Raw genomic sequence first — 18,532 nt, forward strand, 5'->3', positions numbered from 1 at the left:
GCAACCTGCAGAACATTTCAAAGGAAGTACAAATCGCAGTGTGCACAGTGCCAGAGGTTGAAAGGCAGGGGTATACAATTGAAAGGGCAGTGCATGCAGTAAACAGGGAAATTTGGATGCTAGCTAAGGCAATGAATTTCACGATCGTTGACATCAACCGAGAAATGCACCAAGCAGGTCGCAATGGTGCTTTTGTGCATGATGGGATACATTTTAGTGAAAGCGTAGCAGCACCGGTTGGACGTCAATTCGCGGCGTGGGCTGTAGCTTTTTTAGGCAGGCACCAGGCAATAAAGAAGGAAGATTAAAGTAAACGGCATAATTGGACCACAAGGAGTTAGGAAAAAATGCACAAAAGATAAGAATAGAGAAGATAAAATTTGTTACATAAACATGTAGGGTTGTCGCATGCTAAGAAAATGCCTGGAAATTAAAATGCAGTTGAATGACGAGGTGATTAGCATGCATGCCTTGACCGAAACGCATCTGCCAGATTTGGAGCAGCTGCCTGTTTTTGACAATTTTGTATGGGAAGGGTGCAACAGAATGACTGGGTCAAGGAAATGCAGAAGCGTCGGCATGCTAATTAGGCAAGGTCTGAAGTGGCAAAGGGTGAAAGAGACATGTAAGAAGCAATAATGGATTAGCTGTATGTGGCAAGGCAAAAAGACGTGGCTGGGAGTAGCTTACCTATGGACAGGTAGAGATAGCAGAAATAAAAACAAGGAATTGATTGATTGCATTAGAGCAATAATAATGTGTTCAAGAAATCGGGCCAGGTGATATTAGTGGGAGATATGAACATATGCATGGATGATTTAGATGGATATACTGATTACAACAGTTCTATAGTGCTAGATCTGTGCAATGGACCGAACCTTATATTTGTTTATTTATTAGTATACCTACATTTCGCCCATTCAAGCATTACAGTAAGGGGGGGAGTTACATAATGGAAACACACAAACTATGCATCACATATATGAGTGAGCATTAAAAGAAAAAAAGAAGGTGTACATGTACAATTAGCACAGTTGGCAGAATTAGCTTGTGAAAAAGAAACGTAGAAACTGTACAATTCGGAACGTTAAAAACGTTAATCACCACAAACCAAATCAATACATGCGGGCGTACATTCGAAGCTAAGACTGCATCGTAAGTCATAGTGAGCCTTGCAAAAGCGTCGAGAATGTGCTAACTTCTGGTGGAGCTCAAAACACACCCTGAATAAAGTCGCTTTTATGTCACAGGCCAGCTGCAGATGCGTGCCTTTCACCGCAAGACGAAACTACATGAAACAAAGAGATCACATTCGAAAAAAAAAAGTCAAACAACGCGCTAAAAACCACGCAGAGCATGAACACACTTTTTCGAAGCGGAAGGCGTGAACTAGGCTCAAAATAAGAGGTTGTGAGTAGCCGTGGCCCTTACTTCACTAAGCCGTGCGTTCTTTGCCACTTCTTCGAAGTCAGCCCGTCCGATCCTGCGACTCCACACTTCTTTTTGCGTTGTGCCCGCCGGATGGCAAAGCAAAAAGCTTTTTGCCCTCGCTGTGTCTGTTGCGGCAACCGAAGGCGCAGCAGCATTGCACATTCTATTACGCTAACGCACTCCGTCAGTCCGCCTGCCGTACTTTCGTCGCACAGGCCCAACAATGGAGGTTGGCGCGCGCTGGAAAGAAAAAAATATACAAAAGCGCGGCGCCTGCTCCGCGCTGGAAAGAAAAAATATTGTCACGTAGTGGTGACGGCGGTAGCAGGGACGATGAGGACGGACAAAGGTTTGTCGAAAGAAGACTGTTTATTGGGCTGACTTGCGCCCACAATGCCCTGAACTACCCGGCGACGGCGAGGCGACCAGCGTGCTCGGCGGTCGTCGAACAGAATGCCCGCCGCTGTCGTCTGCGCTCAATTTAAAGCGCGTCTTGGCGCGTCTCAACTGGTCGCGTCTTGCGTCTCATGGCGGCAGCGCGTCTTGCGTTGCGTGGTGCGTCTCAACTGGGCGCGCCTTGCGTCGCATGGCGGCAGACTTGAAGAGTGAGCAAGCACTGCATAGATTCGCGGCATTACTACCCCCTGAAAGAGGCATCGACCCGATGCATAAATAGAAATAATGCCACTAGCAACAAATAAAACGAACCGTGCGAAAATAAACACAGAGTGTAAAAATGCAGCGTCCTTTAGCGCGTATAATAGGGCTTCAGGCGGACGACATGAACAACTTCAGGTCGTACGCGGCGTCGGTGGGATGCAGTCATGGCGTCAGGGATGACTTCATAATCCAGTTCACCTAGCCGACGAAGAACCTTGTATGGGCCGAAATAGCGGCTCAATAGCTTTTCACTCAATCCACGGCGCCGAATGGGCGTCCGAACCCAGACTTGGTCTCCTGGCTTGTATTCCGCGTGGCGTCTTCGTAGGTTGTAGCGTCTGGTGTCGGTTCGTTGCTGGTCTTTGATTCGTAATCGGGCAAGCCTTCGAGCTTCTTCTGCGCGTTGAAGGTAGGCGGCGACATCGACGTTCTCTTCTTCTGTAACATTGGGCAGCATGGTGTCTAGCGTGGTCGTGGCCTCCCTTCCGTGGACGAGCCTAAATGGCATCATCTGGGTGGTCTCCTGCACTGCGGTGTTGTAGGCGAAGACGACGAATGGCAGGATGACGTCCCAGGTCTTGTGTTCGGCATCGACATACATGGCGAGCATATCGGCAATGGTTTTGTTCAGGCGCTCGGTTAGTCCGTTGGTCTGCGGATGGTATGCAGTTGTCCTCCGGTGGGTGGTTTGGCTGTGACGCAGGATGGCTTGCGTTAGTTCCACCGTGAATGCTGTTCCTCTGTCCGTGATGAGTACATCGGGGGTGCCGTGTCGCAGAAGAATGCATTCCACGAAAAATTTGGCGACTTCTGCTGCTGTTCCGTTCGGCAGGGCTTTTGCCTCGGCGTAGCGAGTCAGGTAGTCGGTGGCTACGATGATCCATTTATTTCCAGACGTTGACTTTGGAAAAGGGCCAAGCAAGTCCATACCGATCTGCTGAAAGGGTCTTGCGGGGGGTTCAATGGGGTTCAGGAATCCTGCTGGTCGGGTGGGAGGTGTCTTTCGTCGCTGACAATCTCGGCAGGTTTTAACATAATGTGCGACATCGGCAGAAAGGCGGGGCCAGTAATACTTTTCTTTAATGCGGCGGAGAGTGCGAGTAAACCCGAGATGTCCCGCTGTCGGCTCGTCGTGGGAAGCCTGTAGAACTTCTTCGCGGAGACAAGCAGGTACAACAAGGAGGTAGGCTGTTTTGTTCGCTGCGAAGTTCTTCTTCATGAGGACATCATTCTGTACACAGAAGGAAGAAAGTCCTCGCTTGAATGAGGCAGGGGGCGAAGAAACGTTGCCTTCCAAGAACTCTATAAGGCATTTTAGGTCAGGGTCCGAGCGTTGCTGCTGGGCTAAAGAGCTGGAGCTGATGGGTCCCAGGAAGGCGTCCTCATCGTCGTTCGGTGGCGGCGCATCTACAGGGGCTCATGAGAGGCAATCGGCGTCAGAGTGTTTGAGTCCGGACTTGCAAACCATGGTGACGTCAAACTCCTGGAGGCGAAGACTCCATCGAGCGAGGTGGCCAGAGGGGTCCTTCAAATTGGCAAGCCAGCACATCGCTGACCGCTGACCACCTTGAACGGTCGTCCGTACAGGTAGGGGCGGAATTTCGACGTAGCCCAGATGATGGCAAGGCACTCCCTCTCAGTCGTGGAATAGTTAGCCTCGGCCTTGGAAAGGGAGCGGCTAGCGTATGCGATGACGTTCTGCAGCCCATCGCTTTTTGGACGAGGATGGCGCCTAGGCCCACACTGCTTGCGTCGGTATGCAGCTCAGTATCAGCGTTTTCATCAAAATGTACGAGGATCGGTGAAGACTGTAAACGGCGCTGGAGTTCTTTTAAGGCTTCTGCTTGCGGCGCTTCCCATTTAAATGGCACGTTTGCCTTCGTTAGTTGGGTCAGGGGCTCGGCGATGCGCGAAAAGTTTTTCACAAATCGTCGGTAATATGCGCACAGTCCGAGGAATCTGCGCACAGCTTTCTTATCGGCCGGCGGAGGGAACTGTTCAATAGCGGCTGTTTTCTGCGGGTCTGGGCGTACTCCCTCCCTGCTAATGATGTGGCCTAGAAACAGCAGCTCTGCATAAGCAAAGTGGCACTTCTCGGTTTTCAAGGTTAGGCCAGACGACTTGATGGCATTGAGCACTGTCCGAAGTCTCTTGAGGTGTTCTTGAAAGTTCGAGGCGAAGACAACGACGTCATCTAAATATACCAGACAAATTTGCCACTTTAGGCCTGCGAGCACTGTATCCATCACCCGCTGAAACGTCGCTGGTGCGGAACAGAGACCAAATGGCATCACCTTGAACTCAAAGAGCCCATCAGGAGTGATGAATGCTGTCTTCTCGCGATCTCTTTCGTCGACCTCAACCTGCCAGTAGCCGGTCTTCAGGTCCATCGATGAGAAACACTTGGCGTTGCAAAGTTGGTCCAGTGTGTCGTCGATGCGGGGGAGGGGGTAGACGTCCTTCTTTGTTATGTTGTTTAAGCGGCGGTAATCAACGCAGAATCGAAGTGCGCCGTCTTTCTTTCTCACTAGAACAACCGGTGCAGCCCATGGGCTGTTTGATGGCTGGATGACGTCATCGCGAAGCATTTCTTCCACTTGGTTCCGGATGGCTTGTCGGGCGTGCTGGTCGGTTATAATGCGATGCTTGGCAATTGGCGTTTGTCGGACCTTTGGCGATGACGAAAAACATTGGCTGTAACTTTGAAGCAGATTGCGGATCTGGTCTTGTCTGTTTTGGGGCAGGGCTGGGTTGATGTCGAAAGTGGGCGAGTTCTCATGGTCAGACGAACCTTCTGCGGATGGGTTGGAGAGGGCGAAGGAATCCCGTACGTCGGATATTTCGTCGAAGAAAGCAATCGCCGTTCCTTTGTTAATGTGCCGGTATTCTTCGCTGAAGTTAGTCAGCAGTGCTTCGGTCTGGCCGTTGCGGAAATGTGCGATGCCTCTTGCGATACCGATTCCTCGGTCGAGAAGCAACTGCCTGTTCCCCTCGATGATGCCTTCAGAGTTAATGGCTTTCATGGCACCCACGGTCACGATAACACTTGAACGGGGTCACTTCTTCTTTCAGGATGCTCAGGGCACAGGGGGAGTAATGCCGCGAATCTATGCAGTGCTTGCTCACTCTTCAAGTCTGCCGCCTTGCGTCGCATGGCGGCAGACTTGAAGAGTGAGCAAGCACTGCATAGATTCGCGGCAATATAAAAAAGCGCGGCGCCTGCTTCCACGTGACACAGATGGGCCAATGGAGAAGCGGAGGAGGCTGGGGAGACAGGAGGTGTGGAGGAGGACGCGCCAGGGTGAGCGGGGTGTCGGAAAGATCTAAGAATGGCGCTACTTTTGAAAAATTGAGGGGCCCTGGTCAAATAAACTGAACGTGAGCTGCACCTTATAGTAGTTAACAGAGAGGATAAGTATCATGGACAGGGAATGTGGCAGTGCAGTAATAGGCAGTCATGTATCGATTACGTGTTAGTCTCAGAAACATTCTATGAATGACTAGGCCCAACAACGATTAAATGTTTAACCTTAAAATTTAGGAGAGAGACTAATGCAAAACACAAACCAATAGCATAAGAATTTCTAAATATGAAAGATAGAAAATGGAGGCATTTTTTACAACAGTCTGGGAATATAAGGAACTGGTAGACGTTATGCAGAAGGAGATAAGACAGACGAGGAAAAAAAAAAAACTGTTGGATTAAGAAGAGGAAACCATGTAAGTGGTGGAACAAGGAAATAGATCAAGCTGTAGAATAGCATAAGCACGCATCTAGGGATCATCGAGAAGCCAAAAAGTTGAGATTACACGAAGAAGGAGTGCTCCTTAGGTGGAACAAATACTGAGAAAAGAAAGGGGTAGTGAGTGAGCTCGTGCAAGATAAAATTAAATACACAAGTGAACTTTGGGTACATAGCATTTGTAAAATAGGCAGAGGCAGACCAAAAATATTCTGGAACCATGTTAGAAAACTCAGAGCTCCAACTAAAAATTTGCAGACAGCTACAAAGGATGACGCACTGCGGTACATCACAGACACAGTTAGGGCTAACTTCAGCACAAAAGAAAGCCTAGTTCAGATCTATACAGATCCAGCATCAACAGAGAAGCCTGAGAGACCATGTTTACCGCAAAAAGCTTTTACAGGAAAAAAGAAGAAAATGGCCCTAATAACACCGCCCAGGACCCGATGAAATCGCAATACAGCTAATCAAGAACCTCGGTCCAAAGTCAAGGCACTGCTGACTAATAGCATCGAACAAGTGATTAAAACGAAGAAAATTTCACTTGGATAGTGTGAAAGCAAGATGAACCTCATCTACAAAGCAAAAGGGGATAAGGATAGGACAAGCTCGTACAGACCAGTTACAGTAACATCGGTACTATTAGAATGATAATGGAAGCCATAAAATTAAAACAGTCGGGACAAATGATGTATTGGGAGAACTGCAAAGTGGGCTCAGACCAGGCAGATGCTCAGAAGATATCTTTATTCTAACTCAGTGTACTATAGAGACAGCAGTAGCTCAGAATAGACAATTGCGGATAGCATTTCTAGATATTAAGGAAGCCTATGACAACTAGACAGGGATTGTTATTGGATATTCTCAAGCATGAAGGCATAGATAACGGTTTCATGGAGCTACTGAGGGAAATATGTTGGGACACCCGAGTAAAATTGTATAGGGAGGTCGAAACTGTGATGCAGTGGTGGAAATTCGCCAAGGAATGAAGCAAGGATGCCCTCTATCTTCACTGTTGTTCATGGTTTATGTTGAGGCATAGAAAGACAACTGGAAAACAGTAAATTAGGATTTGATTTATCATACACGCATAATGGACAAATAGTGCAACAGAAGGGCCCCGCACTGATGTATGTAGAAACATAGTGCTACTAGCGGACAATGAACTAGCTTTATACAGACACGGGTCAATATGTGTGGCAATGCAATGACAAATCTAAGCCTCAAGTTTAGCATGGAGAAATTGGGAATCATGATCTTTAATGAAAAGACGAGCAGCTACATGGTATCGATTCAACAGCAAGTCATACCCATAGTCAAGCAATATAAATACCTCGGGGTATACATGAATGAAGTAAAGAACCGAGATAACCTGAAAATAAAAGGGAAACAGAATGCAGCAATAATGACACATAGGGCAATTTAGGGCCACAATAAATACGAAGTGGTGAGTGGGATCTGGAAAGGAGTTGTGGTGCCAGCACTAACGTTCACAAATGCTATTCCATGGCAAAAATCGGATATATTGTTGGGGTTGGAAGTCAACCAAAGATTAGTGGGCCAGTTGGCTTTGGGAGTCCATAACAAAACCACAAATTAGGCAGTGCAAGGGGACATAGGTTGGGCATCATCTGAAGTCTGAGAAGCGCAGAGCAAAATTAGTTTTGAAGAAAGACTCAGGAACATGGATCAAAAGAAATAGGCGGCTAAAGTGCACAAGTATCTGTACTTGAACAGCATGGACACAGAATGGAGGAAGAGGTCAAGAAAGTTGGCAACCAAGTACAGGGTAATTGAAACTGTAAATCGGCAACCAGGAGGAATTAGAAAGAAACTGAGAGAAACAGAGACAGCGAATTAGGTGCAAAGAATGAAAACGAGAAACACCATGGAGATTCACAAGAATGAGAAAAATTTGGGGGAAAATTTGTACAATAACACGAAGATGAGCGCCTTGCTATATGAGGCTTGAGCTGGTTGCCTAATGACAAAAACATACCGCAGCAAGCATTTGCAGTTAGATGAGGCCTTTGTATGCTGCAGAAAAAATCTGGGGACCACTCAGCACATCCGCACAAGGCTTTGGGGGCAGGGCAGGGCGGCGTGTTCTACTCTGAGAGGCCGTGCGTGCCGGGTTGGGCCGCTGTATCTTGAAAGTCATCTGCAATGGGTACAGAGTCTGCGCTGAGCTGTGTTTTCGCAACTTCACTTGCGTTGAAGCGACCGGCTGCAAGAAGGTCAATTCGCTCGCTGCTGCTGCCGTGTTTCCTCACTGCAGCGTTTTGACAGCTAGTTTCCACGGTCATTGAGTGAGATGTATTCATATTTGCTTGTGCATCTGCGACACCATTTTTGTTAATTTAGTTAGTATGCCTATGCTTGCAAGTTTATATGGATGATAAAACTGCTATCCTTACTTCGTATGGCTAGCTGTCCACTAATTTGCTATTGCAATCGGTGCTTCACCTTTTGGTCGATGCTGCAGCTTTTTAATTTAGGGCCTGAAATTAAAGAGTTAAAATAGTTTGAGGCATGAACTTTACATATCTGTAATTCTCCACCAAATAGAGATATCACAGTTCTGTAAGCTGCGTCTGCTACAGCCGGGGCCTTCAAAGTATGGCCCGCAGCCAGTGGTAGCTTTTTCCTGAACTGCCGGTGTTTTTCTCTTCAGAGCTTTCTCCTGAGAGCAGGGCTCCTCCACAGAATCTTGCACTATTGTGTTTCTTCCTGGGAGCTGGCTTCACTGCAGTTAAGGATTAGGCCACTTCATTCGAGCCAGGGCCATTAAATCAGGAGCACTATTGTATCAGGAGCGTTCGACACTCCGATCAGCTGGTCCCACTTCACCTAGGTGTGAAATTTCGCCAACATTTCACCCGCAAAACTACAGCACTTGAATAGCTGTATAGTATAAAGCTCCTTTCTTCGTTTGTCATTGCCTCCTTGCTGAGCCTAGCCTTAGTATGGCAAAAAAAAAAAAGTTCTGGCTGCGCATGTCACTGCTTGTGTGTGCCTTGTTTTTAAAGTGAAAAGCTTTGTTTGGCTCTTTTGGCCATTCTGGTGGTGAGCGATAAGTGGTGAACGGACTTCCACTGAGGTCATGGGCTTTCGCGCAACAGAAATGCGTGTTGAGAGTAGGCGGCAGTGACAAATGCACGACAAGTTCAGAGCACTATCGCCACCGCCGAGCACAATATTGTGGGCCGCGTTCATTGCCAAACTTTCCCAGGTGCACGTGCTGTCAAGGGGTGTACATGCTGTCGTCGGTTGTGGCATGCTTGCACTTCACCTAAACAAAGACACATAATAATAATAAAAGAAAGTTGGAGTTTCACTCTAATGGAAAGGTGCAATAATATTTCCTTATCCTTTCCTTTTGTATTATGCTTGATGTTTTTATTGTTGTTTTTTATTATTGCTTTGTGTATTATTGTTGCTTTTTCTAAGATGTACAGCGTTATTAATGATTGTATCCCCCCCTCCCCAAGTAGTACCCTCCTTGTAAGGGCCTTTAGGGGTGACATGAATGAATAAACAAATAAAAAGGTGAATTATTGATAGCGATAGCAAGTTATTACACAACTACAAGAAATGACATTCGTAATTTTATCAGTTGTATGAATTGCAATAAGCATTCGCCTCTGGATTAAATAAGCAAATAGGAACAGATCTCACTCGATGACTGTAAGCACTCACTGTCACAACATTGGCGTGATGAAGAGCGTAAACAAAGAGGTGTGAACACTTCTACTGCCTCTCCCTTCAGTGCATCTCCAAAACTTGCGACTTTCAAAGTTTCGCATTTTCAAGGTTTTCTGTACATTCAATAAATTTTAGTGATTCATGGACTTTAACAGATAATTATGTAGAATCAGAAAGCTATTTGCTTAACTTGACAATCATCTTCGACAGTTTCTACATAATATTTGGTCCTTTGCAAATAGACTTGCCACCGTTTAAAATGCCTAGATGTGCCGCAGGGATTGTTTCTGATGATAAGCACAGTCATAGTTCACATCTTTTGGTGCCTACATGTTCCATAATAAAATTGATCACCAGCTAGTTGCGTTAAAAAATTTCAGAAGAAATAACAATTGATAGGTTAATTGTGAATTGCAGTGGGAAATATGATAATTGCAACAGCATATTGCATAACTACTAGTAATCCCTTTTTGCTACTTCAGCAGTTTTCCACCTGATAACATGTTCTCTAGTTTCATTACTGTCATTGCCATGATGCTTCAGACACTTGACAGCAGTTGTTTATCATTCACAAGATGCTCAGTTGTCGGAATGTATAATTGTGAATGGTATTACACGCGTGTCATATTATATTGGCCAGAGTTCTTTTTCATGAAACAGATTCTGTGGAAACTTCATACTTCATGCTGATTTAGAAATCAGCAAATATTCCATATTGATTTCATGATTCAGTGAATATTTCGTATTCTGTTCAATATGGAAATTTTCCTATTTGAACACCCCTAGTTAAATTTTCGTTCCCACCTCATGTATATTGTGCTTCGTGCCTTATTTCAGTGCTATGGCACGTTGTCACTGCCATGTGTGCTATTTCGATTCATCCACTGTTATCTTTAAATATTGTGAAGTTCCTGTGCGCTCTAGAAGGTCTTGATGCTCAATGTCTTCTGTGTCACAAATATACCATGTGGTTATTACATTCGAACTCACTTATAACAATATTCAAGTGCCACTAAAATTCCGTTGTTATAACTGATAATTGTTATAACCGGGTTGCATCAAAAAAAGAAATCAAGATGGGGGATGGCATAGCTGTTCCTAGAAAGCTGTAATGGCAGGGAGGACAGTTCTCCTCCCTTCCTCCATCTAGCTGCTGATTGTCTTGACTCGTTTAACTGTTTAACTCTGTTTCCTGCACGTTGCCATCACGTGTTGTTAACAAGCCGCGGCTGTCGGCGTTCAAGAATGACATTGCTATAACTGCGAACCGCCGAGGCATCGCCTTGGTGGCCCCAAAAGGCGTCTTTTAAAAAATGTGGGAAGGTTGCCATGGCAGCAGCTTGAGAAATCCAGAACAAATGCGGGGACGAGATTGCCACAAGCATCTTTCATTCCAAAGCTCATTCCAACGTTTTCATTTTCATTCCAAAGCTTTAGAGAAAATAATATTTGTACAATTAAACTCATTCTGTAATAAGCATAACTTAATTAGCAAATCTCAGTATGGGTTTCAAAAAGACAAGTCCACAGAGTTAGCTCTACTGCATCATAAAGAATATATCCTTACAAATTTCAAAAACAAGCTCCTCACTCTCAGTTTATTTGTAGATTTCAGTAAAGCGTTCGATTATATTAGCCACAATATTCTTTTTCGTAAGCTCAATCATTATGGAGTTAGAGGACTTCCTCTTGAATTTCTTAAGTCGTATCTCTAAAATAGATGCCAATATGTACAGATAAATAACTTCAGGTCCCAAGAAAGATTTATACTTTCTGGAGTACCTCAAGGCAGCGTTCTGGGTCCTTTGCTTTTTAATCTCTATGGGAACGATATCGTAAATATTTATTTCAATGTAAAATTTTTAATTTACGCAGACGACACCAGCATATTTCTAACATCATATTCTTACACCGAGCTTATCACAATATCAAATGAAGTGCTCCTGGAACTTAGTACTTGGTGTAAGCAAAACTGCTTATGTGTCAATCCAACCAAAACTAAAGCTATAATTTTTCGTCCCAAAGGAAGCACCTCCCCTTTACTACATGGCATAGCCTATAATAATGCTCAGATTGAAGTTGTAAAAAGCATCAAAATCCTAGGCGTGCATTTTTCGTCATCGCTGCTATGGAATGACCATGTAAACTTTGTAGCACAAAAACTGAGTCAGATAACAGGTATAATAAGCCGAAACTGATACCTTTTTCCTACATCAGTTAAAGTAATATTATATAATGCCTTATTCGCCTCTCATATCAATTATTGTCACCTTATATGGGGCACTACAACTGATACGAATTTAAACAAATTATTTTTATTACAGAAAAGGATAGTACGCGTCCATGCAACTGTTCCATACGATACACACACCGAGCATTTATTTGACAGGTTTAAAATTATCACAGTGCATGAAATTTATAGGCGTTGGCTTTTGCAGAAGCTTTAGCACATGAATGGGAAAAGCGATCTATCCCTTGTTAAATTATTATGTTTAGAAGAATGTGTCCCCTCACGTTTTATGAGAAACACAGAACCCTGGACAGTGTACCGTTTTAGAGCTAATTACAGCTCACAACTGCTCAAAAAACAACTTACCAAGGCTTTTAAGTGCTTACGACAAATCTGGAATTTATATATGTGCCCTTACCCCATCAGAATTTTCTCGACTTAATCAGCAGGACTAATACTCATTTTTATACGGTCAGCTATTTCAGGAGCACAGATTAGTTGAGTGTACAGCTTCTTGTTTACATTTATATTATATGTATATGTGTGTGTATGTATACATATTTTTTCTGTGATGTGTGAAACGTTGTTTAGCTTCTCTACGTGCAACTACTCACTTTTCACTTGGTGCTTCTCATGTATTCTTGCAAAACTGTATTTTTGTATTGTCAAAAACACGTGGCAGCTCCACGCTGCCCATGTCTTGTGATCATAGGGGGCAGGGTGTATTTTCAAGCTGCATTTGCAGTTTTTCTTCCCTGTCTCCCCCAGTCTGTTGGAAGTAAAGATGTATTCAATATTCAATCTCGCCACGTGCTTCCCACTGGCTTGCACGAGGAAACTGCATGTTTGTCAGCCTTGCTTGCTTTACGCGAAGCTTGCCGACATCCTTCTCCCAGGCATCCAGGTGCTCCACGTAGTGAAGTGGAAGGCCCCTCACGAAAACACGCCCCTGAGGAACTGAATCTTTTATGGGACCTCCCGCAGGGACAATATTGAGGCAGCCTGCCCTACCGCATCAGTGCTATCCGATGCAAGCATGCTATCAGTGTCGCTATCCGACGCAAGCACATTCACGATGATCACCTCATCGGTTAGAAGCACTTTGTTTCCAAATCTATAGCAGTGCGCTTCCTTTTCACTGGCAACATCGTGCATTGCCGACGATCAGAAGGCGGATCCGCCCTGTTCTGTTTCAGCGGCGAGTCGAGTGAGGCTGATAAACTACGTGGCCAGGAACGACTTGGACGCCACGAACAAGGACAAGCATCAGCGACTTAATTCATTGGCATAATCGCACAGAACGAAGGCCCAGCAAGCAACCTGGTAGCAACACAGTTGGGGTGGTCCATTCGTGTTCGAAGGGGTGGCAGGGTGATGGCAGAGATGCACGTGAGGCTGGTGTGTAGCTCTCATGGAGAGAAGTGCGCGGTGGCAGTTAGGGTGGCGGGCAGTCGTGCAGCAGCTCGTATTTCACTTTTTCTTTATTTCTTTTCAAGGATTTCGCATTCCATTAGCTTTTGGCACAGACACTGAGCAGCCAGACTTCATCGTAATAACCGAGAATGCATCATGGGGACATAGTAGTAAGCGGGTTATTTCTCCATAGAAAACGTACAAAAATTGATGGTGCAGCAGCTTTTCATTGTTATAACCGATATATTGTTAAAACCTGTATCATTATAAGCGGGTTTGACTGTATTTACATAGGTAGCTGCCAAATAAATAATTTGTGACCACTTACCTCAGGTAGCTTTTTAATCCCATTTCAAAGATGTGATGAAAGGCTTACTTTTTAGGGCTTGACGATGCACTTTAATAACCATCAAGTTGTTTATTTGTGGCTTAGCTGAGATGAACTTTTTGAGTGGATTAATCAGTTGAAATATGCAAAAAAATTTGCTTAGCGGGCCATACAAAGATGCTTCTGCACACCTGAATATATTTTTTTATGTAAACCACCTTAAGAAGTTAGCTGTACAGTATGGCAATGATTATTGTTCACAAATAGCATACCTACACTGTGTATAGCTATTTAGGTTGCATGACTGCGATCGCAGAGAGTAGAAAGAAGAAAAATGTGTGGACGACTTGTCAAACACGAAGTTGTATAACATTTTTAGGTTGCATATTATTAAAATAGGTCTACAAGAATGGAAATTTGGGCGAGTTTGTAAGAATTCATATTTGACTTAGAGCGAAAAAAAGACGGGGACACAAGAAAGGCAAACTAGATACGACGAGCGCTACTTCGAACTAAAGTTGATTCTCGAAAAAATATGCCTATTTATCAAAGCGTATGCGCAGGAAGGGGATGCCAAACAAGTTCACAACACAAGGCATAATGTTTGTTCCTTGTGCCTGTAGTGTTGTGCACCACGTTCCTTCTTCGTGTGGATGTAAATACATCGGGCAGACAGGCCTAAGCAAGGGATTGCACCACATCTTCCCCTCAAACGGGGCCGTACAATGTGAACCCGTTTGGCAAGGCACACCAGTTCATTTTTGGCACCGGGATAAGACAACCAGGCAGGTTGTACAGGCTTTCTACATTAAAAAAAATGCTTCCACGTGTGTCAGCCAGCCCTCAATTAACCTTCACACAAGTGAAATACCATATCTTGACAAATCCTGCTTCGGTACAAAACCCAACACCATCTATGGCCACGTGATAAAAGCCTGAGTCAGAGCTGGTAACAACTTTACAACTTTCGTAAACGTTTTTGGGGGGTTTGGAGCGCACTTGCAGAATGATGTACATTGCTTTTGATCTGTGTCGACTGGTAAGTAGCAATGCTTTTCCGAGAATAAACTTTAGTTTGAAGTAGCGCTCGTCCTGTCTGGTCTTCCTTTCTTGTGTTTATTGCGCACTAAGTCAAATAAGAAATTAAGTCTAAACTCCAACTTACAGGAGTAGTCTTTTCTGGCTACTATTATAACACAAACATTGTCCAGGATAAAATAGAAAAATAAACTGGACAGAGCAAGACGAAACAACATGAACTCTCTCCCTCTCCTGTGTATTGCACTATTTTATTTTTGACAATGCTAGACTAACTGACCTGCATTACAGAGGCATTATGAGCAACAGTCAACATGAATTCGCAGAAATACCGAAGTTGCACTAATGACTTGCTGGCAAAGCAAGGGACTCCTTGTGAAGACGCTTCCCAGACCACCTCAGCGTCTTTTGCATATATCAGCTTTCTGCAGATAGAATGACTGTGAACAAGCAAAGAAACAAGACTGTGCTATCAAAAAATGTGGACAAGCTTGTTTGTCACCAGCAATGTTTAATATTATTTCAAATCAATAAACACATGGCAACTTGATAATCAAAGCGAAATTATAATCCTAAAATAGTGATTTTGCTCCTTTCCTGGACGTGATGCCAGAAGGTCAAATAACTAATTAAAATACAAAATTATTTCTCTAAAAGTGCATTGATTAAATGAAAAAAAATTTTTTTTCACGCTCAGTATTGTTATGTTTAATAATTTATTTTCAGATTCGGCTTTTATTGTGCATCCCACTGCCCAAAAAGTTTGCAGTGAATCTTTAGCAGACATTGATATAGATTTGCAGGCTTATGGGAAACAGGATCTATGAGGGCGAATTTTCTGTTCGCAATTTAGTGTGGTGAAATAAAATGAGACACCGACAACAAAAGATTTATCAAGGTTAAAGTTTCGGTTTCTTTACAGGAGCCTTGTTCACAAACATAATAAAACTTGAGTGTGCCGTATACTAAATCTGTCGTGGTCGTTTTGTTGACCAGGTTCCATCCCGTCCCTGTCACATGCTCATCACAAATTAGTAGTATTTTTGAGAGCGGTGTATACATCAATTTTGCCCATATTAGATGTACCATCAGGAGCAGTTTACAGAATTCTGATAACATTTTTTCGTTGCCGAGTTAAAGAGTATGAAGCTTGATACCCATATCTTTTTTCAGTGTCACAATTTTCAGCAATTGCAAAAGAATTAACGCCCTTAATAAAACATCTACTTGCTAGGTCACTATAATTTCACTTGTTCTTTCAAATGCAACAAACCTCATCAAAATCAGTGTAATGGTTGCCCTTCTCCTTTGTCATGTATTTAGATAGGAGCCCCCAAGGCAGATGGGAAGATTACGCTAGCAATACAGTGTTTAAAGAATTGGATTCGGTGGACTTCCGTCATTGCTTCGGGCATCATATCAAGTAAAATTGAAATGAAAATTAATTGTTGAGCTTCAGCAGTGAGCGAGCCTGAGAAAGTTTTTTTAGTTTGCAGAACGTCTCCCAAGTGCATGATGTGTCCACTACTTTTGCATACTAAAATTGTCGCTTGATTTTGTTATTAAGACAGTTTAATGTCGTATTAAACTACGGGGAATGGTGTTCGGTTACTGTTATAGTAGGGTGTGATGCAGGCTCTTTTCTTTCTTTATTGTTTCAAATGGCTCCCGGTGGCAGAGCCTCCGAGAACCCAATTAAAGACCAAGCCATTCGTTCCAAAATGCGCACAACACTTTTAATATAAAGAATATATATGTATAGAATATAGAATAATATATATATATATATATATATATATATATATATATATATATATATATATATATATATATATATAGAAACATATGAATTAAACACACCCTGAAAAAGTCAGGGCAAACCACAAGCGTGCGCTACAGTTCGACGTAGCTCGTCGGCGGCAAAGTGCTGAAAGAAGCAGCGTTCGTCTCGCCAAAATGTCATTGGGGTTAACCGACGACCAAAGCAGCTCTGGCTTGGAGAGAGGACGCAGATGGCTTGGCGGCACTTGCAGGTGGAGGCGATGTTCTGGCTCAGCAGGTGGGCCCAAACTCGTAGCCCGACTGCTCACGCTCTGCCTATGTGTACAAGAATTGGCAGTCCTCGGGCAAGAGGCCCCGGTTGGGAGAAGTCCCGGTCGCTCGGGTCTGGTGGCCGACTTTCACCCTGCGTCACTTCCTGAAACTGCCCCCTTCTTCTGCGGGCATGCCTAGCTTTTTCTGCCTCTCTGGCCCATTTGTTTCTTCCGGATTGGTGACGCCCGGAGCCCCGTGTTCACCAGCAATTGGCCCCTGGGCGCTCCATGGTTTCTTCCGATTGGATCACTTTCTTTTTATTTTATCTTCTTGCACTGTGCATTCTCATGCTTGACGCTCTTCGATGTTGTTGTCTTTCACCTAGCACGAGATTCATTTCCGCACGCTCACTCTTTGTCGTCCTCTTCTTCTCCCAACCACGGCACACTTTAATTAGTTGTGTAGCTTGTGTAGACACAATGTAGAAAAAAAGTAAGTCATCAACTAGTTATAGTAAGTAGAAAGTTAGTTGATAGCCTGTGGTGTAGTTGCCTATATTGTAAACCATCATCAGATCGACCAAAAGGGGCCTGTGTACCGTCATGAGGCACAAAAAGGATGCAACTACGGTATTGAGTGGCAGCGTGTGCAGTCATACAACATATCTGTGTCAATAAGTGAACCAGATATTCTCCAAAAAATGGTTAGCTTGAAGTGAAAAATTTTTCACCCAAAAGGTCATTGAAAGGTTATCTAGAAAAATATATTCACCAGAAAACAAATTTTCGTGCCGTAATAAAAACCGAACAAGGTTAGCTAAATTTTGGGAAAATAAGAATTGAGAGAACTAAACCAATAATTTATAATATTTCTGTGTCAGTATGCCTTTGGCAGTCAGTGTGCCAACTGCGTTAATGCTAATGAGAGGTGGAATGCAGGTGCTGACATGGATCTGTGCCTCAGAGACTTTGGCCACTGCGACTTTGTCTCTGCAAAGCATGCCTGCATCTTCTTTGATGAGGTGAGTCACAAGTGGTGTGCTCGCCTGGCTCGTCTTTAGAGCTGCCATTAAAAGGGAACTAAGGTGTAATGATGCATAATTAGTACTTTTTGCATATGAAAAATTCAGAAATGTGTTGTACAGATGAATGTGAATGTTGTATATATGAGCATTTTGCATAGAGTGCGCGGTCTAGACAATTTCATCCAAAGTAAATCTTGTGTCTTGCGTTATTTTCTTTCTTTATTAGGTAGCTTTTCATTTTGCGATTGCATCATGAAGCCTCAACTCCTTTAGTGTACAAACAAAAAATTAACTACAGAAGCTTTTAATATGACCGTAGTTTAATGCAACCATCAGCCAGGGCAAATTAACTGGGAAACTACAGCATGCCTGTTCATTTGCGGTACTGCGAAGGACCAAAGTTGAGGGTGCAATAATTATGCAAATGTGTTCAATGCATGAGTAAATACGGTACTAAAAATGCTTGAATTTATGGCATTTATGGCTTATACATCAGTAGCAGATAACAGACTAACAGCTAGTGACATGAAGTTGCAGCGGTGGCGTAGAGGTAGAACATCCGTCTCGCGTGCAAGAGGTTAGTGGTTTGAATCCCGGTGCTGGCAATTTTCCACCGGATTAAAAAAAAAAAAAAATCCGCGTGTTGATAAAATTGCACAAACAGGCCTGGAGTGTGACCTGATCCCAGAGAGCAGAACCTGTAACGCACTACCTCACCAGAGCAGGATTGGCCACCCTGGTGCAGTACTTGGCCACAACCTCCTATATGAACACGAAGTTAGACATGAGTGATCAGCCAAACCTAACTTTTCAGAAGCTGACACTATTAAATGAAAAATATTATGCAGATGCCACACATTGTGGGAATCAATGTCATGCGAAGCATCTTGCCAGTATCTGGCTATCCAGCATTGCTTTTGCAA

General features: G+C 43.8%; 1 protein-coding gene across 4 annotated transcripts in view; it reads left to right on the forward strand.

Annotated features, from left to right (window-relative positions):
• LOC135897949 (PHD finger protein 12) overlaps positions 1–18,532 on the forward strand; it is a 172,957-nt gene that overhangs the window by 83,374 nt on the left and 71,051 nt on the right. For all 4 annotated transcript variants that reach the window (XM_065426662.2, XM_065426661.1, XM_065426660.2 and 1 more), the window contains one exon: positions 17,524–17,606. In XM_065426662.2, the coding sequence (XP_065282734.1) occupies positions 17,524–17,606 (83 nt within the window). The remainder of the gene's footprint in view (positions 1–17,523; positions 17,607–18,532) is intronic.

Source organism: Dermacentor albipictus, chromosome 2 (genome assembly GCF_038994185.2).
Source record: "Dermacentor albipictus isolate Rhodes 1998 colony chromosome 2, USDA_Dalb.pri_finalv2, whole genome shotgun sequence".
In the NCBI taxonomy this organism is placed as follows: Eukaryota; Metazoa; Arthropoda; class Arachnida; order Ixodida; family Ixodidae; genus Dermacentor; species Dermacentor albipictus.